The 27,512-nt window shown below is 42.5% G+C and overlaps 2 protein-coding genes across 4 annotated transcripts in view; one reads left to right on the top strand and one right to left on the bottom strand.

The window, feature by feature from the left end:
• LOC124545435 (39S ribosomal protein L44, mitochondrial) overlaps nucleotides 1–175 on the bottom strand; it is a 55,418-nt gene extending 55,243 nt beyond the window's left edge. Inside the window, exon 1 of the mRNA XM_047124353.1 lies at nucleotides 100–175. Coding sequence (XP_046980309.1) covers nucleotides 100–172 — 73 coding nt within the window. The 5' untranslated portion in view covers nucleotides 173–175. The remainder of the gene's footprint in view (nucleotides 1–99) is intronic.
• Nucleotides 176–313: 138 nt separating this feature from the next.
• LOC124545183 (nucleolar protein of 40 kDa-like) overlaps nucleotides 314–27,512 on the top strand; it is a 69,179-nt gene continuing 41,980 nt past the window's right edge. For 2 of the 3 annotated variants that reach the window (XM_047124042.1, XM_047124044.1), the window contains exon 1: nucleotides 314–638. In XM_047124042.1, coding sequence (XP_046979998.1) covers nucleotides 582–638 — 57 coding nt within the window. In that variant the 5' untranslated portion in view covers nucleotides 314–581. The remainder of the gene's footprint in view (nucleotides 639–27,512) is intronic. The other variant, XM_047124043.1, reaches the window with a different exon arrangement.

Below are 27,512 nucleotides of genomic sequence, written 5' to 3'. Positions count from 1 at the left end.
GACAGGTGACATCTCTTTCTTTATTACTTATGCAACCCTACGGCAAGAAAACTGAAAATCGGCACAATCAGGACAGAAGTGGCCTGCTTAAGAACTTACGCTGGGTTATTGCTAGTAGGTCACCGTTTCGGAGAATATGATGCACAGACAGCAGTTTTCTTATAGCTGCCATACTTCAGTAGTTCAGTAATCACAACACAGTATGGACTTCGAAGAAATGTAAACAAGCCGCTCTGAGAACATAAAAACACTGAACTTTCGCAAAGATAACAGAGTAACAAAGTCAAACAATTGTCGTACAGCAAAGATGATACTGGACAAATGTAGTCATTTGCAAGAACAGCTGTAGTACGTACTGCCGCGAAACGTGAAATAGTAACAGTGTCGAATGTTGTTTATGTTTAAAATGGGAAAAGAACCGATATTAACAAATGGTACTTAAGAGTTTGTGCGATTTCTTCGAACTTAAATATAAAATTATTAATTTCGTCAGTAAATAATGTTAAAGAAATGAGGATAATACTAAAGATAGTACGGAATGAAAGGCTAAAATTGTAAAAATAACAAGTACCAAGTCAAACATGATGAAAAGTGATGAAAATGTGGATGAGCTTTTGAATACCATATTCTTGGGTGAGGTACGTATATACTTTTTTTTTGTCGGTGTGAACTCGTAATGTACTGGATATGCAATAAGTTTTCGCAATAAAATATGAGTAGGAAGATAATGTTTATTTTTGTGTTCATTTGATTTTTCAAGACGTAACCAAGACAAAAATCCATAGAAACTCATTCGTCGAAATCCACATTGTCAGATTAATGCCTTGGTCAGCTCTCAGTCAGCCACTAACTCAGTCACATCTCAACCTGAGCTAAACCTTGGACTACCCGACCAGTCAGTCTGTGACCACAGTTTGCATTTCAAAAAATTATATAGATGCAATAGAAATAGTGTGTCAATTTCGCTACTGTATGTGCATTTATGGTGTCTCATGCCTCATTGTTATGTTACCAAGTGAATGTAACATCTGGTAATGTTAGGTTTAGGTTGACGCGAGTGATTGCATAAATGGTTCTGTCATTAGTTTAATTCTGTCTTCACATTCCCTACACCGGAGTGGCATGTAGAGATCTGCTTGATTCCTCGCTTTAGGTGACACAGTCACGAGGGAACGTTCCATAGGAAATCAATATTAAGATGAGCAAACTTCAGGTACAATTTCTGAAGAAACATCATCTGCAAATCAGATAAAGATTTTTTACTGTAATTTTTCGTTATGATTAATGTTTTTTTTTTGTTGTGAAAGACAATAAGTTATATTTCTTATAAATAACTTGTAAATTTGTTCTTGTTCTCCGCTGCGGTCGCAGGTTTGAATCCTGCCTCGGGCATGGATGTGTGTGATGTCCGTAGGTTAGTTAGGTTTAAGTAGTTCTAAGTTCTAGGGGACTGACAACCACAGATGTTAAGTTCCATAGTGATCAGAGCCATTTGAACCATTTTTTTTTGTTCTTGTTCTCACTATAGGCCACATTTTAATCAATCATTCTTTTATTAACAAGAGGTACTGAAAGTCTGATGCCATTATCAGTCTTTTTTTTTGAGAAAAGTGCCTCGGAAATTAAAAAAAATGTGTTTTTGATGAGAAGTGAATTTGTTTTACATACAAGAAACTAATGTCCATTACCATACAGATACACGGTTAAAACATTCCAGGACTGTATCTCTTCTCATTGCTTCAACATTGTTTTGGTTATTCCTAATTAGGCTACCACACCATAATAATTCTGAATCTTGCCTGTTTCAACCTTTGTTAGGAGGTCATTGGAAGCGTCTGATTCCATATGTCTGCTTTTACCCGTGGTGTAGTGGTGTGGTGTTTTTGAGTTGGTTGTATTGGTAGATGTCATGTTGTTTAATTCGATGGCGCTCTCCAGTGATAGATGTTGATGTGTTCAGTTTAATGTGCGGTAGTGTGTTCATTTGAGTCTTGGTTGTTGCTGTGGTAACTTGGGTTTATTTGAGTCTATAACTTGTAATTGGAAGTGTTTTCATTGTTTTCAGTGAGTTATGGGTTTTTCTCTCCTGAGTGTTTGGCATTTTTGTTAGGTGTGATTAGTTTGGTGTTTGTCATTGTGTGTGTGTGTGTGTGTGTGTGTGTGTGTGTGTGTGCGTGCGAGCGCACGCACATTATTTCAGTTCTGTTTTAATTGATCTGGTGAGTATGGGGTTTTTGGGTTTTGTGAGTTGAATAGGTGTGTGAAGTTTGTGTTTTTATTTATTCATTCATTTTATTTTTATGGTGTGCCAGTAGATATCGAGAGCTGCATTTGAGCTAGGCCTATATAGGTCAAGGTAGATGTCCAATTTCACTTTTTGGAGCTGTGGGTGTGGGTTTCTTGGTATTGAGGGTTTCATTTGAGCTGTATAAGTCAAGGGAAATGTTTGATTCTGCTTTTCAGAATTGCAGATATTGATTTTTTGGTATTGTATGCTTCATTTGAGCTTTGTAGGCAGAGTGAAGCGTACAATTGCTGTTGACTTTGTGGCTGTAGCATTATGTTGTAAGTTGAGAATTCTTTTTTAAAATATTTGTTTTGGGATGGTGTGGTGTTTTGTATTTTCATATGTTTAGCTTCGTTCTCACCCTAAACTTCCTGTTTACCACGGTTGTCTCATTAGTTTCATTTTATTGTTGGAGTGAGACATTCTTGTATCTTTTCTTTTTTTATGTGTTTGTAGTTGTAACATTATTGCCATTTTGTTTACACTGCAAGTGGATGTTTCCACCATACTGATGAAGTCTATGTACAGGATCCATGGTGACAGTCGATGCTATTGTCGCATTAATGACAGGAAAACCATTGATCACGTTTGGTTCTCAGTATCTAAATAGAAACAGAGCAACTCATCATGCTCAAACATTGAGTCCGAGCGACTGGAAGGTGAGACAAGGCATTGGCACTGGCATGTTGTGCCTTCGGCTGCTAATTGATCTAATAGTGATAATGGGAGAGGAAGAGAGCCCATACTGTAAACGATGCACTGCCTTGTCGGATACAGAAGGTGAAGGGTTAAAAAGAGCAACCAAAGGCTTGTGATCCATAATTAAATGGAACTAAGAACCATACAAGAATAAATGAAGTTTCTTGAGGGCGAACACAACCACTAAAGCCTGTTTTTCAATCTGAGAATATGGCTGCTGAGTAGAGTTAAAGTCTTAGAAGCGTGAACAATGTGTTGTTCAGTCCCGTCCACATATTTGTGAATCAACACCATGCCAAAAGCATGCTGCGAGACATCTGTAAGCGACAAGAGATGCTAATCTGGTGTGGAAGTGGTCTGACACAGGGCAGATTGAAACTGAGAACCAAATGCGATCAACTGTTTTCCTGTCATTAATGCCACGATAGCATCGACTGTCACCATGGATCCTGTACATAGTCACTTCCTCTCTTTTGTGCAGTTCCAGTGGCTGGAAAAACCCCTGGGCCATTTGACGGCATTCCTTTGTTACCTATGGGGGATGCTGCTCCCCAGCTTGCGATTCCTGCTTCCTGTTCTGCAGCTTCTGCATTTTGGTCATTGGGGGACCTCTTGCACCAAAGCTTTGGCTCGCTGACATGTGTATCCACCGTGCGTAGATGGAGACATCACACGACTTATCGCTGCTTGCGCACACTGTGTTCAGCAACAGGTGGCACTGCGGGTTGCTTTTTGCCCCAGGCCGATGCCACAGTGTCCTTGGGAGTGTCTACGTGCCGATTTTGCTGGACCCTTCCTAAATCACTACTGGCTCATTGTAGTGGATGACAATGCCACGTTCCCTACATGGTGCATTGTCCGTCCACATCCACGGTGGCCACTATTTCCGCTTTAAGAGTTTTGCAACTGAGGGACTTCGGTATACCATGGTTACCACTAAAGGCCCCCCATTTGTTTCTTGAGAATTTACTTCTGTTTGGACCCTCCTTCATCTGCTGCATCCGATACTGCATCCACCACTGTCACCAGCTCTATGATGGCCAGATACGCCTGTCTGGATTCGTGGTTTCAGCTGCTGGCTGAAATGGGCTCTTGCCATCGTTGTGTCACTGGGGCTGGTGCCTGAGCATTGTCTGCACTCCTGATGTGTGGACTCACATCACTTCGACCATCTACAGCCACGCACAGTGGGATCTTTTCTGGAGTGCCCCCCTCCCGCCAATGCCTGTCCCTGTGTCGCAGATGGTCCTGTCGTGTTGCAGCAGGAGTCACTGTCTGGCAAATCATTGTCTGAGATTTCTGCCCCCACCCCCACTCCTCAGCTGCCGTCATTTGTGCAGCTCCCGCTGCACCTGCTGCCGCAGCCGCCGTCGTATCCATGGCTGGGTCCTGTGTGGCCATTGCCTATGACACGCCCACTGACACCTCTGGCACCAACCACTGACCTCTACGAGGACATTGCTATGGAGATGCTGTCCCCAGTCATGCCCTGCAGCCTCAGACGAGAGGGGGAATGGTGCACCAAACAGCCCCCTCATCACTTCCACCCCTACTCACCATTGCCTGCCAGCCACATTCTACAGCAGCCACATTCATCGTGTGATGAAATGGATGTCAGCACAGTCATTGGTGTTTTCCGAGGCACGTAATCTCAGTGCCTTGAAATCAGTGCCTTTTTTTTTTACATCGGTACCATTGCTTTTTTTCAGTACTATTGCATTTTTTAGTAACAGTGTTTTTTTTTTTCGGTACCAGTGCTTTTTTTTCAGTACCAGTGCTTTTTTTTCAGTACCATGCATTTTTTCTGTACCATGCATAGTTTTCTGTGCGTGGTGTTTTCATGTATGCCATTTCCCACCCTTGGAAGGGAGGAATGATGTACATTCCAAGGTGGCACGTCCATACAGTTCTCATGCCTTCTTATAGAGATCACCTGGGTCCACCCCCTGCCACACTCTGGCGAGCCACTAAAGAAACAGTATTATTTAAAGTGACTGCAAATGAATACTCGGCCTTTTCTGTAATTGTATCACTGTTGTCCATTCGGTGTGTTTAGTGCTACACACAATGTATTCTTCATAGTACTCTATAAAGTACTATGTTCCATAAATCTACAATGGAAATTCCAGGTAGGAATATCAGCAATGTAGGAAAAGACAGATTGCTACTTACCATAAAGAAGACATGTCAAAAGTTGCAGACAGGCATAATTAAAGGACACTCACATACAGGTTTTGGCCATAGCCTTCGGCAGTAAAACACACACACACACACACACACACACACACACACACTAAAGCAAGCAAGCATACCTCACGCACTCACAACTCCAGCATGATTCCGGCCCAAGATGCCGGGGTTGGTGGCCATAGATGTGTGAGGTGTGCTTGCTACTTTTGTGTGTGTGTGTGTGTGTGTGTGTGTGTGTGTGTGTTTTACTGATAGAGGCTGTAGCCAAAAGCTGTATGTGAGTGTCTTTTAATTGTGCCCATCCGCATCTTGATGTGTATTCTCTACGCTAAGTAGCAATCTGTGTGCCATAAGTCATGTTTGTTATTGCTATGATACATATATTCATTAATAGTGCCTCTGTGAAGAAACCTGCTGCTTCTGAATCAGCATTACAGATTTACCTGGACTGTAACAGGACTGTAATATGGAGGACATGGATAAAATCTCTTCACCTTGTCTTCTTGGCGAAGGGTCGTAATCATTACTAAAAGTAAAAGAGCATATATGGCCCAAAGTAGTACTTTAGTAACTTTTCTGATAGTCCCACTGACTGCACGGACAGAAAAGTCCATACCAAATCAAGCCGCTGCTTGAAGTTGCTCTAGGTCTTTCTTCGGGGTATCCAATTTCTATATGCAAGCCAGCTGCCTTGCTTCTTTGGTCCTTGTGATGAGAGATTTCACATAGTCAGTCTGAGTAGCATCCATTTGACATCAGCATGTGTGGAAAGCATACCTGCCAATGACTTGTTTAAGCATCTGGGAGGATATTTTTCTGTAAATGGTAAGGCAGCTTTCATCCTTTGGGTGATGTTACAACATGAAGTTACCTCCAATACTAGTCTCAAGTGGAAACATTTTCCATGATCACAGATCACCCATGCTCCAAAATGGTGTCTTCTACAAGAACCTCTGCAATTTTTTGGGGTAACATTTTCGGAGGAACAGCAATCTTGTAAGCCATGTTAATGTACAGTTTCAGTGACTGGGGGTTGCTGACTGTTCCGGACATTTTCAACTTTAGCAGATGGTGCTGTTCTGAAGATGATCTAACACTAGGCTGAGACCGGTCATTTTAAATAAAGTAACCATTATGATCTAAACATTTTTTCAATAATTTTATAATGAATGATTTACCAAATAACTATGTCTGGAACTTATTTATGGCCAAACCAACTGCAAGGCTCTCTTTAATGGTTGTAGAGTGGGTCATCTCAGACTTGAAGAGTACTATGGAAGCCTAAGCTGTTACCTTTTCAACACCTCCCTGAATTTGTACTAGAACTGACCCTATTCCAACACTGCTAGCATTGGCAATGGTGCCATGACTTGATAAGATATTAGTGCCTGCTTAAGGGCAAGGAAAGATCTTTCCTGCACTTTGTTCCGTGAATATTTGGCATTTCCCTGCAGTAGTTCTAGTAAGGGATGTGCCTTGGTGCAGAAATCCTTTATGTATCACCTGTAGTACAACCAATTCAAAGAACGTTTCTCACACCATGAATATGTCGAGAAGTTGGAAAATCAGTTACTGCCCTTTATTTTCTCTGGATTGGGACAGACTCTTATTGCCATCCACTACACGCCCAAGGATTTTTATTCCTTTGATGCCTGCAGTCTGAACACACATCAACACAATTGTCAGACAGCCTAGATGTATTTAAAATGTCTCCAAGAAAATGATAGTGTCCCTCAAATAGCAATTACATGTCATTCACTTAAGATGTTGATGCTGGATGTCAATCATATGTTCAAAGGTGGCTGGAGCCTTACGGAGTTCAAATGGTGTGACCTTAAATTCATAGAGGCTGCGAGCAGCTGTGAAGCAATCTTTTCCCAGTCAGCCTTGTCAACTTTGATTTGCCAGCAGCCTGATGCTTATCCATAGTGGAGAAATTTTTTGTTGCTTTCGAACAGTCTAGGGTGTCATCAATATGCGGCAATGGATTTTCGTGATTTTGTTCAGTCATTGGTGCTCAATGTAGAAATGCCATGTGCCATCATTGTTTTTCACCAAGACCACAGAAGAGACCAAGAACTTTATGAAAGTTCAGTGATGTCATCTTGCAGCATCTTCTCCATTTCCTCCTGTGTTATGCATTGTTCAGCTGGAAATGCCCTATAAGAGCACTGGCTTTCTGGTGGTTCATCCCCATTGTTGATATGGTGTGGGCCAACTGGTCTGTCTTTTCTCCAGCCAAATTTGAAAGCACCTTAACACCTGACAGAGAATGACTAACCTAGCCAACATTATTCCTCGATCAGGACAGATCCTACTGGCAGGTCAGTCGTAGCTTCCCACCTCAAGAAGCTCAGCGTTCGTTTGCTGGGGCTGGCTTGGTGACCTGGGTTTCCTAAGCCAAGGACTGGCGAGCACAACCAGTCCTCTGTAACTGTAAGCTCTGGGCATGCAGTGTCCCAGGAATTGAGGCACTTGGCTTATTTGCCTGAATCACAAGGATGATAAAAACCTCTGCAAAAATACCCTCAATCTCAAACTGTGATGAGATGCACGACTGGCAACCTCTGAGGAACCTGCTGTACCTCAGTTGTATAAGGCTTACCCAGGCGAGGGTGGCTCTGTCTAGGTGGACTTTTATTTTGCTCCTCTTGGGACTGAGATGAAACCCTTATACTTATTAAACTGATGAACTCCCTGATGGGTGTACCACTGATGGGTATCAACATCCAACTTTGCAAAAGGTCTTGTGTAGCAGTCCTCCTGACTCAGGAGTTACTCAGAGTACTTCCATTCACAGTAGCAGAATGCATGCTGCTGGTCAGAAAGTGTTTTCAATAGTTCAGAGGAAAAGCAGTAGCTTTGCAAAGTTTCGCCTAGAGTCTGCTATAGATTGCTGTAGGATTGACACTTCGGCAGGAGCATATGGAGGTGTAGAACAAGGTTGCCACGACCTGCATGGAACGCACACACAATCTTACATTTCATTCAGCTTGTGCAAACAGGCAAACTATTTACTTTATAAATATGGAAATTGCATCCATGTGTTCTGGAAGAGTTACACTACAGTTTCATTTTAGTTTAATTTGTGGCAACAAATTATTAAGACAATATAATGACACTTTAAAAAAGTGCATTTTTTTAAAGACTTTACTGAATTTTCTACATGTGGGAACTTTTTTGCTATTAAAGTTAAATGGATACATTATGTGAATGAAATCTTAAGAATACTTCATATTTTCAAAACCATAACTCTGTCAGAGATCCCTAATGTGATAAAGTCTGAGTTAAAAGACAATGGTCCACTCACATGTCAATTACTAATCAGGCCCCCATACAGTTTCAACATGAGAAACAGATGTCTATAATTTTGACTTAATATTTGTGACCGAGGGCTTATTTGTTCCAAGATGTCTATAGATTTGTAATGAAACTGTTATTAATTTTTCTGATCCACCTGTTTAATTCTAATACAACAAAAATAAGATTAACCGTGTTTATCATGGTGGGAAACCATATCTTAAATATACCAATTTCTATTGTTTAGAAAGAACAACAGCAATACAAATAACAGGACCTCTGTATTACAGCAGTTATATCATAAACAGTAGTATTTATTTTGTGTTATAAAATTTCCAAGCTTAGAGTGATATAATTTTGTTATGTAGGTACTTAAAGATGTAAACAGCTCCCGCCAAACATATAGCTGAATCCACCTGTTTTCCATTTGTACGGGAATATTGGAAATACTTCACCAATGCCACTATTGTTAGTGGGATGGATTCTGTCATTGTCATCATTTAATGAAATTATCATCTCTTCCATTGAATTTTCCAAAAGAGCTTCATTGTCATGCTCTTTTCATTATGGTCTGCATATGTCTGACGGCACTCTTCCTGTCTTCAACAGGATGTTCCTGACAAGTTCTCTTGTGAGTGCTTTGACTGCAGAGAAGGTAAATTTACTATTATTCCTGAGAACATAACTTTTAAGTTTGGCCCATATTAATTCTGTAATTTTATTGGGTTGAATTGGCAGTGGTAACGTGGTAGCCTAATGACAGTATGCCCATGTTTTTCTGCCAATTTGTTGATTTTGTATAGGGGGAACTGCGGCTTATGGAGAGATATTTTTTCCACAAAGCTCCACCTTTTTAAGGTCATCACTGACATTGACATTATGACACTGAAGCCAGTCAATCATTGCTTCCTTTTGGTTTGCCATGGTAGGTGCCTTGTCAGCAAGTGAATGGTAAGGAGCATTATCTAGAACAACTGTTGATGGTTTTCCAACATTTGGTATTTGTGAATTTTTGAACCACTTTGTAAATGTAACATGTTTAATTTCTTATTGATAATCTCCAATTTTCTTTTATTTAAAAAGCAGGAGACAGTTCGGGAGAAAACCGCGTGAGGTGCCTCCTGCATGAAGAAGAATAAGTGCCCCCCCACCACCACCACCAGAGAGCATTGTCAGTGTTCCTTTAGTTGTCATCTGTCCAATCCTGTTTGACAATGTGGTGACCAAAATTACCCACATTTCATCAAGTCATGCTACTTCGTCGATATTTGTACGTTGGGTGTCCCTTAAAAATCAGCATGCCCATGCAGCTATGTGCTCCCTCTCCATCACAGTTTACAACCATATACAAGGATTGTACCAAAAGTAAGGTTCCCAATGAGCTACAGCCTCGAGGGAAGGTGGTAGGCTAAATCCGACAACCAGTGCCGTGCGCAGTAGTTCCTCCACTCTTGAGCCTGCCCATCTGCAATCCGCTACGTCACTCAATGTTGGCTTGGCAGCAGTCAGAGATGGAAGTGCTGATTGCCGCTCCCGCCAAGTGCAAGGTTCAAGCAGTACTCCGGTTTTGCCATGCAAAGAAGTTACCGCCCATGGAGATTCATTGGCAACTGACTGAGGTTTATGGTGAAGAGTGCAGGTCTGTCAGCACATCCGCAAATGTTGCAGGGCTTTTGCTGAGTGTCCGATGGAAGTTCACAATGAAGAACGGAGTGGAAGACCACCGTTGTCCAGAAGATCAACAGTGAGCTCCTCAAAGATTGGAGGGTCACTGTCTGTGAACTTGTTGAATGCATTCCTGAATCTTCCCATGGCACAGTTGAAAGAACTTTAACATAAACATTGGGTTGTCACAAGGTGTGCTCACTGGGTCCCTCGGATGCTGAGTAATGGACACAAGAAGCAACGCCTTGACAGTGCTTGCAAGTTTCTTCAACTATGTGAGGGGGGGGGGGGGGGAGGCAACAGGGAGAAGTTGTTGGACTCTAATGTCACAGGAGATGAAACGTGAGTGTTCATTACACCCCCAAAACAAAACAACAATTGTTAGTGGTGTCACTCCAGTTCACCGCCACCAAAGAAATTCAAGAAAACGCAGTCGGCAGGAAAGGTTATGGCGACTGTGTCTTGGGATTGGAAGGGGGTACTCCTCATTGATTTCATGCAACCTGGGATGACAATAAACTCAGATAGATATTGTGAAACATTGACCAAACTCTGGCGAGCAATCCAGAATCACCGGAGAGGATGACTGACGGAGGGAGTAGTGCTTCCTCACTTCAATGCTCGACCCCACATCGCTCGTCAAACACAGGAGATTTTGAAGAAATTTGGGTGGACTATTATGCCCCTTCCCCCATACAGCCTAGACTTAGACCCCAGCTTCCCCAAGCTAAAGGAACACTTGGTGGCAAATGCTTCAAGAACGATGATGAAGTCCGATCAGAGGTCACATGCTTCCTCAATAGGTTGACCGGAGACTTCTTCAACTTAAGAATACAAAGCTGGAGCACCGTCTTCAAAAGTGTGTCGAAAAAAAATGGAGACTATGCTGAAAAATAGGCAAAAGTGTGAGTTTTCAATAATGTATAAATTAATAACAATAAACAATGTCTTCTATTTGTAAAAAATATGGGAACCTTACTTTTGGTACAACCCTCGTAAATGCCCATAATGATACACAAGGTTGTGTAAAAGAGTGGACAGGGATGTGCAACAGTCTTGAAAACGTCTTGATTCTTTAAGTATGACCAATAACTTCCTGAGCGTCAGATGTTCCTTCCTGCGATGATAATCATAAACATGAAGACAAATCGCATCCTCTGCAAACAAATAGATTTTGCTAATTCACGTACCGATATGATTTTTTCCAGGCCTGTTAAGTTTTGATGGTTGTTCAGTTTTCTTTTCTTTGTCAAACATTTCCTTCCAAATCTTCAGGACAGTGTTTTCGTTTATATTCAAATGTGCAGTAGTTCTGTTGATCACATTGCAACGGAAAGCAGTAGGCTGCATGGACTTACTTCCCAGTGACATCGTTCAGTACCATACAACAAATAACAGAAACAACAAATAATGGTAACAACAAATAATGGTAACAACAAATAATGGTAACAACAAATAAAAGAATAACTCTTACAACTGTAAAAATGGAAACACAGGAAGTCACAGGGCGCAACGATCACACAGATCAGCAAGCTAAGGGCAGCTGCAGGTAGTATGGTATTGGCGGAAAGTGACCAGGGCCTGCCATGTGGGCTTCCCTCCCTACCACTTCTGTCCTTGGCATCTAAAGTAATTTTGGACAGGCTATAGTTCTACATTCAGAAGGGTTTACAGCCAATTGCTGACAGTAAAATCTGTCAAACGATTCTGCAATTGGGGTATTGGTCAAAACTTCTAGTTCCCAAGAAGCAACAAGCCTCCAGAAAGCTAAATATCTTGGGGATATGTAATCGACAAGGGGCTACATAATGGCTTGAACTACAGTAAAGGTGTTGCATCATGCAGACATTTGGTGCATATTCCCAATGAGGTACTGAAAGTCGAGTGGACTCAAGAAGGTATCATCAAGGTGCAAAACATAATTAAAAGGGTAGACAGTGAGCTGGTCAAATCAAACTCCTTAATCCTCACTGTCAACAGTACGGAATTTCCAGTGTATGTCAAGGCTGGTTTCCTTCACTTAAAATGTGGCCTTTTATCTCCAACCAGGGTACTCATGGTGTAGGGGTACCGTCTTTGATTCATAATCAAAACGTCTTCGGTCCCGGGTTCGATCCCCGCCACTGCCTAAATTTTGATAAATAATCAGCATTGACGGCCGAAGACTTCCGGCATAAGAAGTCAGCCTCATTCTGCCAACGACCTTGTCAAAGAGGGCGGAGGGGCAGATAGAGGTTCAGGGCACTCTCTTGTCTTAGGGGTGGGAAATTACCCCTAAAGGCGGAAGAATCAGCAATGATCAACGATGTGAGGATGCAGAAGGCAATGGAAACCACTGCATTAAAGACAAGTAACGTGTATCCACAGGACATGTGGCCTGTAATTGAAGAAGTGTTATGATGATCTCTCCTTTGGCAAAAGATTCCGGAATAGTCCCCCATTCAGATCTCCGGGAGGGGACTGCCAAGGGGGAGGTTACCATGAGAAAAAGATTGAGTAATCTACAAAAGGATAACGTTCTACGAGTCAGGGCATGGAATGTCAGAAGCTTGAACGTGGTAGAGAAACTAGAACATCTGAAAAGGGAAATGTAAAGGCTCAGTCTAGATATAGTAGGGGTCAGTGAAGTGAAGTGGAAGGAAGACAAGGATTTCTGGTCAGATGAGTATCGGGTAATATCAACAGCAGCAGAAAATGGTATAACAGGTGTAGGATTCGTTATGAATAGGAAGGTAGGGCAGAGGATGTGTTACTGTGAACAGTTCAGTGACCGGGTTGTTCTAATCAGAATCGACAGCAGACCAACACCGACAATGATAGTTCAGGTATACATGCCGACGTTGCAAGTTGAAGATGAACAGATAGAGAAAGTGTATGAGGATATTGAAAGGGTAATGCAGTATGTAAAGGAGGACGAAAATCTAATAGTCATGGGTGACTGGAATGCAGTTGTAGGGGAAGGAGTAGAAGAAAAGGTTACAGGAGAATATGGGCTTGGGACAAGGAATGAAAGAGATTACATCATGGTCAGACAGAGATTCCGAAATCAGATACTGGATTGTAAGGGGTGCCCAGGAGCAGATATAGACTCAGATCACAATATAGTAGTGATGAAGAGTAGGCTGAAGTTCAAGACATTAGTCAGGAAGAATCAGTACGCAAAGAAGTGGGATACGGAAGTACTAAGGAATGACAAAATAAGTTTGAAGTTTCTAACGCTATAGATACAGCAATAAGGAATAGCGCAGTAGGCAGTACAGTTGAAGAGGAATGGACACCTCTAAAAAGGGCCATAACAGAAGTTGGGAAGGAAAACATAGGTACAAAGAAGGTAGCTGTGAAGAAACCATGGGTAACAGAAGAAATACTTCAGTTGATTGATGAAAGGAGGAAGTACAAACATGTTCCGGGAAAATCAGGAATACAGAAATACAAGTTGCTGAGGAATGAAATAAATAGGAAGTGCAGGGAAGCTAAGACGAAATGGCTGCAGGAAAAATGTGAAGACATCGAAAAAGGTATGATTGTCGGAAGGACAGACTCAGCATACAGGAAAGTCAAAACAACCTTTGGTGACATTAAAAGCAACGGTGGTAACATTAAGGGTGCAACGGGAATTCCACTGTTAAATGCAGAGGAGAGAGCAGATAGGTGGAAAGGATACATTGAAAGCCTCTATGAGGGTGAAGATTTGTCTGATGTGATAGAAGAAGAAACAGGAGTCGATTTAGAAGAGATAGGGGATCCAGCATTAGAATCGGAATTTAAAAGAGCTTCGGAGGACTTACGGTCAAATAAGGCAGAAGGGATAGATAACATTCCATCAGAATTTCTAAAATCATTGGGGGAAGTGGCAACAAAACGACTATTCACATTGGTGTGTAGAATATGAGTCTGGCGATATACCATCTGACTTTCGGAAAAGCATCATCCACACAATTCTAAAGACGGCAAGAGCTGACAAGTGCGAGAATTATTGCACAATCAGCTTAACAGCTCATGCATCGAAGCTGCTTACAAGAATAATATACAGAAGAATGGAAAAGAAAATTGAGAATGCGCTAGGTGACGATCAGTTTGGCTTTAGGAAAAGTAAAGGGACGAGAGAGGCAATTCTGACGTTACGGCTAATAATGGAAGCAAGGCTAAAGAAAAATCAAGACACTTTCATTGGATTTGTCGACCTGGAAAAAGCGTTCGACAATATAAAATGGTGCAAGCTGTTCGAGATTCTGAAAAAAGTAGGGGTAAGCTATAGAGAAGACGGGTCTTATACAATATGTACAACAACCAAGAGGGAATAATAAGAGTGGACGACCAAGAACGAAGTGCTCGTATTAAGAACGGTGTAAGACAAGGCTGTAGCCTTTCACCCCTACTCTTCAATCTGTACATCGAGGAAGCAATGATGGAAATAAAAGAAACGTTCAGGAGTGGAATTAAAATACAAGGTGAAAGGATATCAATGATACGATTCGCTGATGACATTGCTATCCTGAGTGAAAGTGAAGAAGAATTAAATGATCTGCTGAACGGAATGAACAGTCTAATGAGTACACAGTATGGTTTGAGAGTAAATCGGAGAAAGACGAAGGTAATGAGAAGTAGTAGAAATGAGAACAGCGAGAAACTTAACATCAGGATTGATGGTCACGAAGTCAATGAAGTTAAGGAATTCTGCTACCTAGGCAGTAAAATAACCAATGACGGACGGAGCAAGGAGGACATCAAAAGCAGACTCGCTATGGCAAAAAAGGCATTTCTGGCCAAGAGAAGTCTACTAATATCAAATACCGGCCTTAATTTGAGTAAGAAATTTCTGAGGATGTACGTCTGGAGTACAGCATTGTATGGTAGTGAAACATGGACTGTGGGAAAACCGGAACAGAAGAGAATTGAAGCATTTGAGATGTGGTGCTATAGACGAATGTTGAAAATTAGGTGGACTGATAAGGTAAGGAATGAGGAGGTTCTACGCAGAATCGGAGAGGAAAGGAATATGTGGAAAACACTGATAAGGAGAAGGGACAGGATGATAGGACATCTGCTAAGACATGAGGGAATGACTTCCATGGTACTAGAGGGAGCTGTAGAGGGCAAAAACTGTAGAGGAAGACAGAGATTGGAATATGTCAAGCAAATAATTGAGGACGTAGGTTGCAAGTGCTACTCTGAGATGAAGAGGTTAGCACAGGAAAGAAATTTGTGGCGGGCCGCATCAAACCAGTCAGTAGACTGATGACAAATAAAAAAAAATCTCCAATCCAATGCACTGCTTTAAATGCAAGCACTTTGGGTACATTAATCTAGCATATAAGGAAGAAACAACTTGCAGGGAATGTGGGAAAGCCACTCACAAAGGAGTCATTTGTTCAGCTCCTCTGAAGTGTGAAAATTCGTTTGGGCTTCCTCCTTTCTGGAGAAGGGACTGCAGCATCTACCTTGAAGAAAGTAAAGTATGGGAGCTGAAAATAAACAAGTGTATCCTGTGTGATTGTGGTGAGGCCAAAAAGATGTATAAATTCATGCAGCCTTCCACATTCACTACTTCTTTCGCTTCAACTCGTGGAAAGTGTATTCCAAAAGCCGATGTCTCTACATAAATGGAAGTTGCTAGTGTTCGCACTACTACTGTTATTTTTAAGTCCATTTGTAAAGATGCTGTTATGTTGGAGCCCATAACTTCCTTTAGAACATCAGAAAAAGGCACAGTTGCCAGTGGTGGTGAGCTCCCAGCACTCTCAGAGGCAGAGTCTGATAAACAGATCAGCACTGTCACTATTGTTGCATGTTACAAAGCCTCCCAGCCAAAATCCAAATGAAAAACTTCAGTGGCAGACAAATACAGGCACTAAACCATCAGACTATGTCAGTGGACTTCGACCTCACAGTTCTAAAGATTCTGCTTCGAAGCCAGTGGAATAAGTAGTCTGTCTGGGGCAACCATCCTGCCCCAAGACTGAGCCTACACCTGTTGCAGGCTCCCACCATGGCAGAGAGACAAGGTGAAAATACAATCCACTCGTTATATGACTCCCATACATCAGTGGAACATCAGTGGGTTTGGAATGAATGTGGAGTAACTGAAATCCTAGCACAGGTACGCCCCCTGTGCTTGTGTTTACAAAAAAACTAATTTTAAAGCTTTTTACCCCCTTATGCTATGGGGCTATACCCTCTACTGCAAGAGTGGCCTGATTGAAGAAAGGGCCAAGGGAGGTATCGCTGTGTTGTCAGTAACAGATACCATCCTCTGATCTATCTCTGGTTACTGACTTGCAAATAGTTGCTGTTGATTACCATCTGCTGTCTATTTACTACTACAGAGGGCGATAAATTCTGAGGCTCTCAGAGATCTTTTAGAACAACTTACCTGCCTATTTCCCCAATGGGAGACTTCAATACGATAATGTATTAAGGGTCTCAAACTCTATTTGCCCCAGGGGTCAAGTGTATAGAGGATGTATTGGATGACAATGTTTGGCTTTAGGAAAGGTAAAAGCATGAAAGATGCAATGCTGACATTGCAGTTGATAATGGAAGCAGGACTAGAGAAGAAACAAGACATATTCATAGGATTTGTCGACATGGAAAAAGTGTTCGACAATGTAAAGTAGTGCAAGACGTTTGAAATTCTGAGAAAAATAGGGGTCAGCTATTTGGAAAGATAGGTAATATACAATATGTACGAGAGCCAAGACAGACATTTTTGCTCAACCAACTATGGAATACCATTTCTCCAGTCATCATCGAGCAACAAGGCCATTTGGGATCTGCGTGAAGCATGTGCTATAGTCACTTCGTGAGGGACAAGTACAGACCAAATCCGGGGTTATAACTGACTGTCTCCCTGATCACTGCAGAGGTCAAGGTAATTTTAGATTCTGTGGAGTCCAGGAGAGGTTGCACTCCTGCATATGTCTTTCATGTGATATTTTCTGAGTTTAAATGAGCACCACAAGTAAGCTGTATTCAGGGGTGAGTCTAAACAAGGGAATTCCATTGGCTGCTGTGTTGTTATTCCTGATCTGTTCTCCAGAAACAGTTATCTCAAGACTTCACTGTCTTCAGTGCTGAATTATACATGATCTTGAGGGCACTGGAGCAGATGAGATGTGTCATGCCTGCTAAATTCCCTATCTGTTCTGGCTTCCTGGGTGCCCTTGACTCTCTACTACACCTTTACCCAACAGATAAAGTAGTCCAGGATATCCAGGATGTCCTCTACTTACAAAGGCTAGGGAAAGAGGTGTGTTTCTGCTGCATGCAAGGACACATTTGTATTAAGGGGAACAAAATGGTGGATGTAGTCACGATCCTCAGTTCATTCAGTTTGTCATCCTCCAACATGGTATTGCCCCATGGTTGAGGTACAGAGTCGTGGACAGGTGGGAAGAAGAGTGGCTGGAAGTGACAGACAATAAACTGTGCCTGCTAAAGTCCGCAGCTCAGCCATGGCATACTTCCTACTGGCCATGCAGACAGGATGAGGTCACTCTCACTCATCTTCAAGTAGGACACAGTCCCCTGACTCCTGGCTTCTTGCTATGGTAAGAGGACCCTCCTGTGTGTTGTGCTTATGGCGCACATCCATGATGCTCCACATTTTAGAAGACTGTATTTTGAATACTAGCAAGAGTGCAACAGCTCATTTCGTGACTAATTACGAGGGCAGTTCAATAAGTAATGCAACACATTTTTTTTCTGAAACAGGGGTTGTTTTATTCAGCATTGAAATACACCAGGTTATTTCCCAATCTTTTAGCTACACAACACTATTTTTCAACGTAATCTCCATTCAATGCTACGGCCTTACGCCACCTTGAAATGAGGGCCTGTATGCCTGCATGGTACCATTCCACTGGTCGATGTCGGAGCCAACGTCGTACTGCATCAATAACTTCTTCATCATCCGCGTAGTGCCTCCCATGGATTGCGTCCTTCATTGGGCCAAACATATGGAAATCCGACGGTGCGAGATCGGGGCTGTTGGGTGCATGAGGAAGAATAGTCCACGGAAGTTTTGTGAGCTCCTCTCGGGTGCGAAGACTTGTGTGAGGTCTTGCGTTGTCATGAAGAAGGAGAAGTTCGTTCAGATTTTTGTGCCTACGAACACGCTGAAGTCGTTTCTTCAATTTCTGAAGAGTAGCACAATACACTTCAGAGTTGATCGTTTGGCCATGGGGAAGGACATCGAACAGAATAACCCCTTCAGAGTCCCAGAAGACTGTAACCATGACTTTACCGGTTGAGGGTATGGCTTTAAACTTTTTCTTGGTAGGGGAGTGGGTGTGGCGCCACTCCATTGATTGTTGTTTTGTTTCAGGTTCGAAGTGATGAACCCATGTTTCATCGCCTGTAACAATCTTTGACAAGAAATTGTCACCCTCAGCCACATGACGAGCAAGCAATTCCGCACAGATGGTTCTCCTTTGCTCTTTATGGTGTTCGGTTAGACAACGAGGGACCCAGCGGGAACAAACCTTTGAATATCCCAACTGGTGAACAATTGTGACAGCACTACCAACAGAGATGTCAAGTTGAGCACTGAGTTGTTTGATGGTGATCCGTCGATCATCTCGAACGAGTGTGTTCGCACGCTCCGCCATTGCAGGAGTCACAGCTGTGCACGGCCGGCCCGCACGCGAGAGATCAGTCAGTCTTGCTTGACCTTGCGGCGATGATGACACACGCTTTGCCCAACGACTCACCGTGCTTTTCTCCACTCCCAGATCACCGTAGACATTCTGCAAGCGCCTATGAATATCTGAGATGCCCTGGTTTTCCGCCAAAAGAAACTCGATCACTGCCCGTTGTTTGCAATGCACATCTGTTACATACGCCATTTTAACAGCCCCGTACAGTGCTGCCACCTGTCGGAAGTCAATGAAACTATACGAGACGAAGCGGGAATGTTTGAAAATATTTCACAAGAAATTTCTGGTTTTTTCAACCAAAATTGGCCGAGAAAAAAAATGTGTTGCATTACTTATTGAACTGCCCTCGTAACCACCTATTATTGACTGACAATGACATAAATGTTGCACATATTTGAAGATTTTGTGAAATGTCCAGCTTGTTCCATAAAATTTTGGGGCTCCTTTTTTAATGTATTTTCAGGGTGGCTGACTCGTCTATATTTTTTTGTAAATGATCAGCCAACCACAAATTCCTATAAAACTATTTTAGTTTTTCTTTTTATCTTATTTGTGTTTTAATAGACGGTTGTAGAACACATTCAACCATTTTAACACTCTCATTCAGGATTGAGCCTGTGAGATTGTGTGTCATGGGTGAGATTGGGAGAAAGTGAGTGCAGTTTTGGTTCTTAATTCCTTCATCACATTTTCTATGTCCAACCACTTCCCATCCACAACTGGTTTTGGCATTCCTGTTTACATACCTTACGAGATGAGCTGTGCCTGCTCATAACAGCTAGTAATGCATATTTCTTGCCGGCCGCTGGTGGCCGAGCGGTTCTGGCGCTACAGTCTGGAACCGCGCGACCGCTACGGTCGCAGGTTCGAATCCTGCCTCGGGCATGGATGTGTGTGTTGTCCTTAGGTTAGTTAGGTTTAAGTAGTTCTAAGTTCTAGGGGACTTATGACCTCAGCAGTTGAGTCCCATAGTGCTCAGAGCCATTTGAACCATTTGAACCATTTGAATGCATATTTCTCCTTGAACTCCTGCAATGTTTATGGTCATCACTGGGGCTGTAGATTTGTTTTGTGAGCCAAAGTGAGGTTTTGCAATTGATGAAAGCTTCAGAGTTTAACTGAATATCTAGATTGACCACTGGAACTCATCTCATTAATGATGACAGAACAATGTCTTCATCTGAAAACAGTTGTCCAGAGCAATCTTTGTTACATGTGCTTGTTGAAATAGCTTCATCAGTCTGGAGCTCTGATCTTCCAGTGTATGACTGCTTGTGACGACTCCAAGAAGTCCTATCCAAGAAAAACATTGTGACTACAGTCTGTTAAAAAGACAAATTCGAAAGGCTGTCTTCTGTCATTAACAGTAACTCTTACAATACATGTTCCTGTCAGATTTCTGATTTCCGACCTTCAGCATAATCATTATCGTATCGCGGAATGTATTCTTTAGCTGGCAATTGATAAAAGAAGCCCCTAAATTGATTAGCACTCAGACAGCTTGGCCATAGACGATGATATCAATGAGATATCTCGATATTACAGCCTCACTTCCACAAATGGTTGCCTCACTTAGTTTTCCTGAATTCAACAGCTAGGCTAATGGTTGCTACCTCTGTAGGATGACGGAAAACAGCTATGGCATGTTGGGGAACAAACTCGTACAGGTACTGTGAAGGGCTTTGTCCTACAGGTTGAATTCTGTGAATAAGACTATTGTGTTGGTTAACATCTTTCGGCATAATAGTTGTTGAACACACTTCTTCTTTCTCTGTGTCTCTTTCTAAAAGCCAACCAGCTTGGATTTTGAAAACGTCAATCATGTGAAACCCAACTCACACTTTTCTCACATGACATACAGAAAGCTTCGGATCAAGACAATCAGGTAGATGCAGTATTTCTCAATTTCTGAAAAAGCATTTGACTCGGTACTGCACCTACGCTTATTGTCAAAAGTATGATCATATGGGGTACCAAGTGAAATTCATGACTGGATTGAGGACTTTTTGGTTGGGAGGACAGGGAACACACAGGATGGAGAGTCATCGTCAGGTGTTGAAGTAACTTCGAGTGTGCCCGAGGGAAGTTTGTTGGGCTCCTTGCTGTTCATGTTGAATATTAATGACCTTGCAGACAATATTAATAGTAAAATAGGGCTTTTTACAGATGATGCAGTTATCTATGAAGAAGTACTATCTGAAAGAAGCTGCATAAATATACAGTCAGATCTTGACAATATTTCAACATGGTGCAGAGATTGCAGCTTTCTCTAAATTTGCAGAAATGTAAAATTTTGTGCTTCACAAAAAAAACAAAAACATAGTATCCTATGACTATAATATCATTGAGTCACTGTTCCAGTCGGTCAACTCAAACAAATACCTGGGTGTAACACTTTGTAGGGATATGAAATTGAATGATCACACAGGTTCAGTTGTGGGTAAAACAGGTGGTAGATTTTGGCTTATTGCAATCAGTCTACAAAGGAGATTGCTTACAGATTACAGGTGCAATTGGTTCTAGAATATTGCTCAAGTGTGTGGGACCCATAGCACATAGGACTAACAGCGGATATTGAACATATACAGAGAAGGACAGGACAAATGGTAACAGTTTGTTTAATCCATGGGAGAGTGTCACAGTGATACTGAAGGAGCTGAACTGGAATAGTCCAAAGTTTGTTTAATCCATGGGGGAGTGCCACAGAGATACTGAAGGAATTGAACTGGAAGACTCTTGAAGCTAGATGTAAACTATCCCGAGAAAGTGTATTAACAAAGTTTTAATGAACCAGCTTTAAATTATTCCTCTAGAAATATACTACAACCCTCTATGTATCGTTCAAATAGGGATTGTGAGGATAAGATTAGATTAATTACTGCATACACAAAGGCATTCAAACAGTTATTCTTCCCGCACTCCATGTGTGAATTGAACAGGAAGAAACCCTAATATCTGGTACAGTGGGACATACCTCCCCACCATACACCTCACTGGGTTTGCAGAGTATAGATGTAAATGTAGATTTAGTGTAGAATGTGTCCAGGGCATTGACGATGAAAACATACCAGCATATTGTCTTTGTTCTCCAAATGTCTATCCTTCTGCAGAATATTATTATTTGTGGAGGAGTTGGTTGTACCTGTGTTGGTCAAATGCTGCATTGTCATTTGAGGCCTATGATGTAAGTGTGAGGTGTGTTTAACTGGTGACTGAAATTATTTCTTAACATTGATATACCTCCCCTCCAACATTCTCTATTGCCCCAACATATCTGGTCGACACTCATGGGTGCTGTCTCTTGCATGCTTCGTCCAATAGTCCTGGTTGCCATAAAATGCTGTATTTGTTCTCTTGCTACCTGACATACGAGAGAGGTGAGGTCATGATGGTCATCCATAGCTGCCATAGGGACCACGTTTGGGAGTCTGTCGCACTTCTTTCATCTGATTTCATATCCATTTGCACTGGTACCACTTTATGAATTCCTCAGTTGTTGTGACATCCCATACCAGAAGAGCTTGTTACATGTCTTTTGCAACTCCTTTCATCAAATGTGAGAATTTTTTAGTTTCTGTCATATTTGGATTCACTATGTGGCATAGGGCCAAAACACACTGTATGTAGAACTGTGTCATTTCCTTTTGGAACTGGGCCCTGTTCTTCAATTGTTCTCCCACTAATCACACTTGCTGCTGATTGTCACCAAATGTTTTCTTCAATTCGACATGGAATTTGCCCCAACTATTGAGTTTCTCTTAATTGGTCTTGCAGCATTGTTGTGCTGTGCATTTCAAGTAAAAGTACATATCAAGTCACACCATCTGTTGTATCTGGCAGTTTGATGAAATCGTTTCAGCCATTTTGTCAAGTCCTGATAACCATCTCCACAGAACACTGAGAGATGCCTGATGTGCAGCTGATTTACTGCTGGCTTGAAATCAATTTGTTTTATCGATAAACAGACCGTGGGAATGGTGTACTGCATGTATTTTGGTTCCTTTCCTCATAGGCAACGTCTTTACATTGCCTAATAGGTGCAACGATGATTTAGATGTTTTGAAGTAACCGGTGTTGCCACAAAACAGTGCCATGTCATAACCACACTCGAGTCCAAACCAGAAAGCAGGCCCATCAGTGAAATACAACACTTAGTACTGAAGGCATGTTTATTACAAACACCAGAGTAAAGTCGGAACAGAACTGAAATACTGCATGGAGAGAACGTAGAATATTCCAGAATGATGGCTTTTCAAAATGTACAAACATAAGGTATTTCAGAACCCTTTCAGAAATAATAAATACTACATAACCAATATTGCTGGTTGTCGGATTTGAACTGGCGATCCACAACACACCAGCCAGTGATGCTGACCAGTATACCACACTGCATGCATCAATTTGTGACAGTATTTGGTGCAACATGATTAACATACAACATAAACATTGCTGATTCTAAAACACTTTCCTGGGGCACACCATCTAAATGTAACGTAAGTTACCAGGAACTCTGTTCTTTGGGGGGGGGGGGGGGGGAACCCCTACTATTTGCTCACTCATATTAAGTAGCAGCTGTAAATCTACTCTGGGTAGCTTAATATATATTTACTTGGATTGGTGACAATATTCAATATTATGGAAAGAATAGACTGATACTCAACATATAGCAGAAATGCTGAGTCACAGATGGAAACAACAAAATCATTGTCAAGCATAACTTTTCGGCCAGAAAGAACTTCTTCTGAATTAGACAACATACACGAACACACTCATGCAAATACAACTCACACACACGCATGAGCACTGTCTCGGGCTACTGAGGCCAGGCTGCGAGCAGCTGCACATGATGGGTGAAGCAGGCTGAGTGGTGGGGGTAAGGAGGAGGCCTGGTTGGGAAGGGTAGGGATAGCAGTAGCAGAGTAAGGGTGGGAGACGGTAAAGTGCTGCTTGTGGGAGCATACAGGGATGGCATGGAGAGAGGATAGGGCAGCTAGGTCTAGTTGGGAGGTTGGACAGAAGACAGGGCAGTGGAAAAGAAGTGAAGTAAAATATGGGGGTGCATTGGTGGAATAGAGGCCCATGTAATGCTGGAGTGGGAACAGTGAAGGGGATAGGTGGGGGAATGACAATGACTAATGACTAATGCAGGTTGAGGCCAGAAGGATTATGGGAACATGGGATACATTGCAGGAAGAGTTTCCATCTGTGCAGTGCAAAAAAGCTGTTGTTGGTAGGAAAGATCGAGATGGCACAGACTGCGAAAAACTTTGTGTTGGACAGCATGCTCAGTAGCTGTTGGTGGCTATTCACGTGGAAAGACAGATTGTTGGTTGGCATGCCTACATAGAACGCAACACAGTTGTTGCAGCTTAGCTTGTAGATCACATGACAGGTTTCACAGGTAGCTTTGCCTTTAATGGGATAGACGATGATTGTGACCGGACTGGAGTAGTTGGTAGTGGGAGGATGTATGAGGTAGGTTTTGCATCTAGGTTTATTACAGGGATATGAGCCATGAGACAGATGAGAATGTTGTGTGGGTTCGGTGGGTGGCAGAATACCACTATGGGAGGGATAAGGAGGATAGTGGGTAGGACATTCCTCATTTCAGGGCACAGTGAGAGGTCTTCTTTGATCTCATTGTGTTTTCTCATCGATTTCAGTGGGTTTTTGCCTTTCACTATCGGCCTACTCCATCAGATTACATCTTGTTTGCCCACACCTCATCCATTCTACCCTTCTTACATTTTTTTCATGTGTTTTGGTGTTTCTTGCAAATTTTTTCACACATATTTCTTTGTTGCGTATTTTTATTTGTTTTTATACTCCATCATGGTTCCTTACCCCTTCTACCTGCACCAGTACAGAAAAGTTCCCTTATCCCTAGCCAGAACCCAGTTCCACATACTATTCCTGCATTGTTGGTTAGCTCATGGAATCTGTCCAAATGGCCTCACCATCAAATTTCCCATCTCCAGCTGGAACCCCTCCTTCCACAATGACCTCCATCTGAAACTTCCTGGCAGATAAAATCTGTGTGCCAGACCGAGACTCTAACTCAGGACATTTGCCTTTCGCGGGCAAGTGCTCTACTGTACGGTAATGACGCCTTCTCCTCCTATAATATTGTGGCATCTTCTGTGTGAGCAGTCCAATGCTGTTGCTCGCGTGGCTGCACGAAGACTGAAGCCTTCTTACCAAATTCATTAAACAGTTTTAATCTTCCAGGAAGTTTCATATCAGCACACACTCTGCTGCAGAGTGAAAATTTCACTCTGGAAACATCCCCTAGGCTGTGGCTAAGCCACGTCTCCACAATATCCTTTCTTCCAAGCGTGCTAGTTCTGCAAGGTATGCAGGAGAACTTCTGCGAAGTTTAGAAGATAGGAGACGAGGTACTGGTGGCATTAAAGCTGTGAGGACGGGGCGTGAGTTGTGTTTGGGTAGCTCATTTGGTAGAGCACTTGCCCGCGAACGGCAAAGGTCCCAAGTTCAAGTCTCAGCCTGGCACACAGTTTTAATGTGCCAGGAAGTTTCATATCTGCACACACTCCGCTGCAGAGTGAAAATTTCACTCATGACCTCCATCTGTTCAGATTTCACCAGTCCATAACACTCACCAACATAGTCCTGCAAAACATGTCAATCAGGCCTAAATTGTTTTTGCAAACCTCCTCTCCATCTGCAAAATTCTCCTGCTATGCAATTCCAAATTCCTGGATCCCATCTCACGCATTGAAACTCTTGTCCTCCAGGAACTAGAGCAGCATGCATAATGCCACCTAAAAAAGCTCTCCAACCTGTTTACCTCCTACTTCCACCTAAGAGTACCACTATCCACCATCTCTACAGCAACCTCCAAATTTTACCCACATTCCCTCATAGCTGACAAACCCTGCCTCACAGACCTTCTATATTTACTCCACACTGAAAAAACTTCATCCCACCGCCACACACAACACAAAACCTAAAGAGGCCTGAAACACTGTCATGACCCTTTCTTCCAAAGCCTTAACACCATAGAAATATCAGTCCTTTCCTTAAGCCTCGGCTTTTGTCCCACTGCCAAATTCAGTCATACAGGACTTGTTAAATACATTTTCTCCTTCTCCCAGTCCCTACAGTGGAAATATTTTTTAACCACCAACCCTACCAACCAACCAAAGACCAATGTTGAACGCTGCCTGACTCATTTCACTCCTCCATCCAACCATGATCCTCTCCCACTTCCCCCTAAATCAACCATTGTTAACTTTCCAGAATTTCTTAAACTCAAACCTGTCTCACCGTCAATCCCCAAATATCTCAACATGCAAGTTAACCTTACATATGGAGAAAGAACCACAAATCACTATCTAAAAACTTATGCCAACCTGATAGTCATTCCTGCTGATAAAGGCTCCACCACTGTTGTTTTGAACTGCAAAGACTGCCATATTCATCACCTACAAGCCCTGCCAGTGTGACCCCATTCCAGAAATCCACCAGGATCTACAGTCTCTTCTCAAATCCTTAGGCCCATCCCAGAACCTCTCGCTGGAGTCTGTCTCCCTCCTAACACCTACCACTCCCTGAACTCCTATCTTGTACATGCTTCTAAAGTCTGTAAGCCCAACCACTTAGGACACCTTGTTGTGGTCAGTTACTGTGCCTTCATTGAGAGAATATCTGTTCCCATAGGACACCACTTTCAGCCTATTACCCACCTATATAAAAGATACCAACCATTTCCTCAACCAACTATCCACTGTTCCTGTTCCTTTACCACATGGTGCCCTGCCCATCACTACTGATGCTACCTCCCTTTACACTAATACCCATGGTCTTGCTGTTATTGAACACTGTCTTTCCCTACATCCAATGGATTCCAAACCTACAACCCTCCTTCCTGGTTACCATGGCCACCTATATCCTCACCCACAGTTACTTCTATGGAAGACATCACTTACAAACAAATTGGGGTACGGCAGTGGACCTATGCATGGCACCATCCTGTGCCAGCTTATTAATGGGCCATCTAGAGAAATCTTTTCTAACCACCCAGAGTCCTAAACCCCTCACCTGGTTCAGATTCGTTGCTGACATCTTCATGATCTGGGTAGATGGTCAGGACACCCTATCCACATTCCTACAGAGCCTCAACATCTCCTCCATTTGCTTCATTTGGTCCTCTTCAAGCCAACAAGCCACCTTCCATGATGTTGAACCCCACCTCAAAGGTAGCTATGTCAGAACCTTAATCCTTAAGAAATCTGTCAGCCACCAGCAATACCTCTACTTCGGTAGCTCCCACCCATTACATATCAAGAAGTCTCTTCCATGCAGCCTAGCCATCTGTCACCGTCTAATCTGTAGTGATGAGTAGTCTCCCTCGTAATATACAAAGGGCTTACTGAGCAGACTGTAATTACCCTCCCAAGCAGGTATAGAAACAGATCTCCCAAGCCTTATTCTCCAGTCATCCCTCACCTCCCAAAGACCCACTGTCTGGCCACAGAGGAACATTCCCGTTGTGACTCAGTACCACCCATGACTGGAGCAAATGAACACAGTCTCCACCAGGGGTTCGACTATCTCTCAGCATGCCCTGAGATGAGGAATTTCCTACCCATTATCCTTCCTACCCCGCCCACATTGGTATTCCACTGCCCACCGAACCTACATTATGTCCTCATCCATTCCTACACAATCCCTGCTCTTAATTCCTTGCCTTG

The sequence above is a fragment of the Schistocerca americana genome, chromosome 8 (assembly GCF_021461395.2).
Source record: "Schistocerca americana isolate TAMUIC-IGC-003095 chromosome 8, iqSchAmer2.1, whole genome shotgun sequence".
Classification (NCBI taxonomy): domain Eukaryota; kingdom Metazoa; phylum Arthropoda; class Insecta; order Orthoptera; family Acrididae; genus Schistocerca; species Schistocerca americana.
The sequence above is the reverse complement of the archived record's forward strand: the minus strand, read 5'-3'. Positions and strand labels throughout refer to the sequence as shown.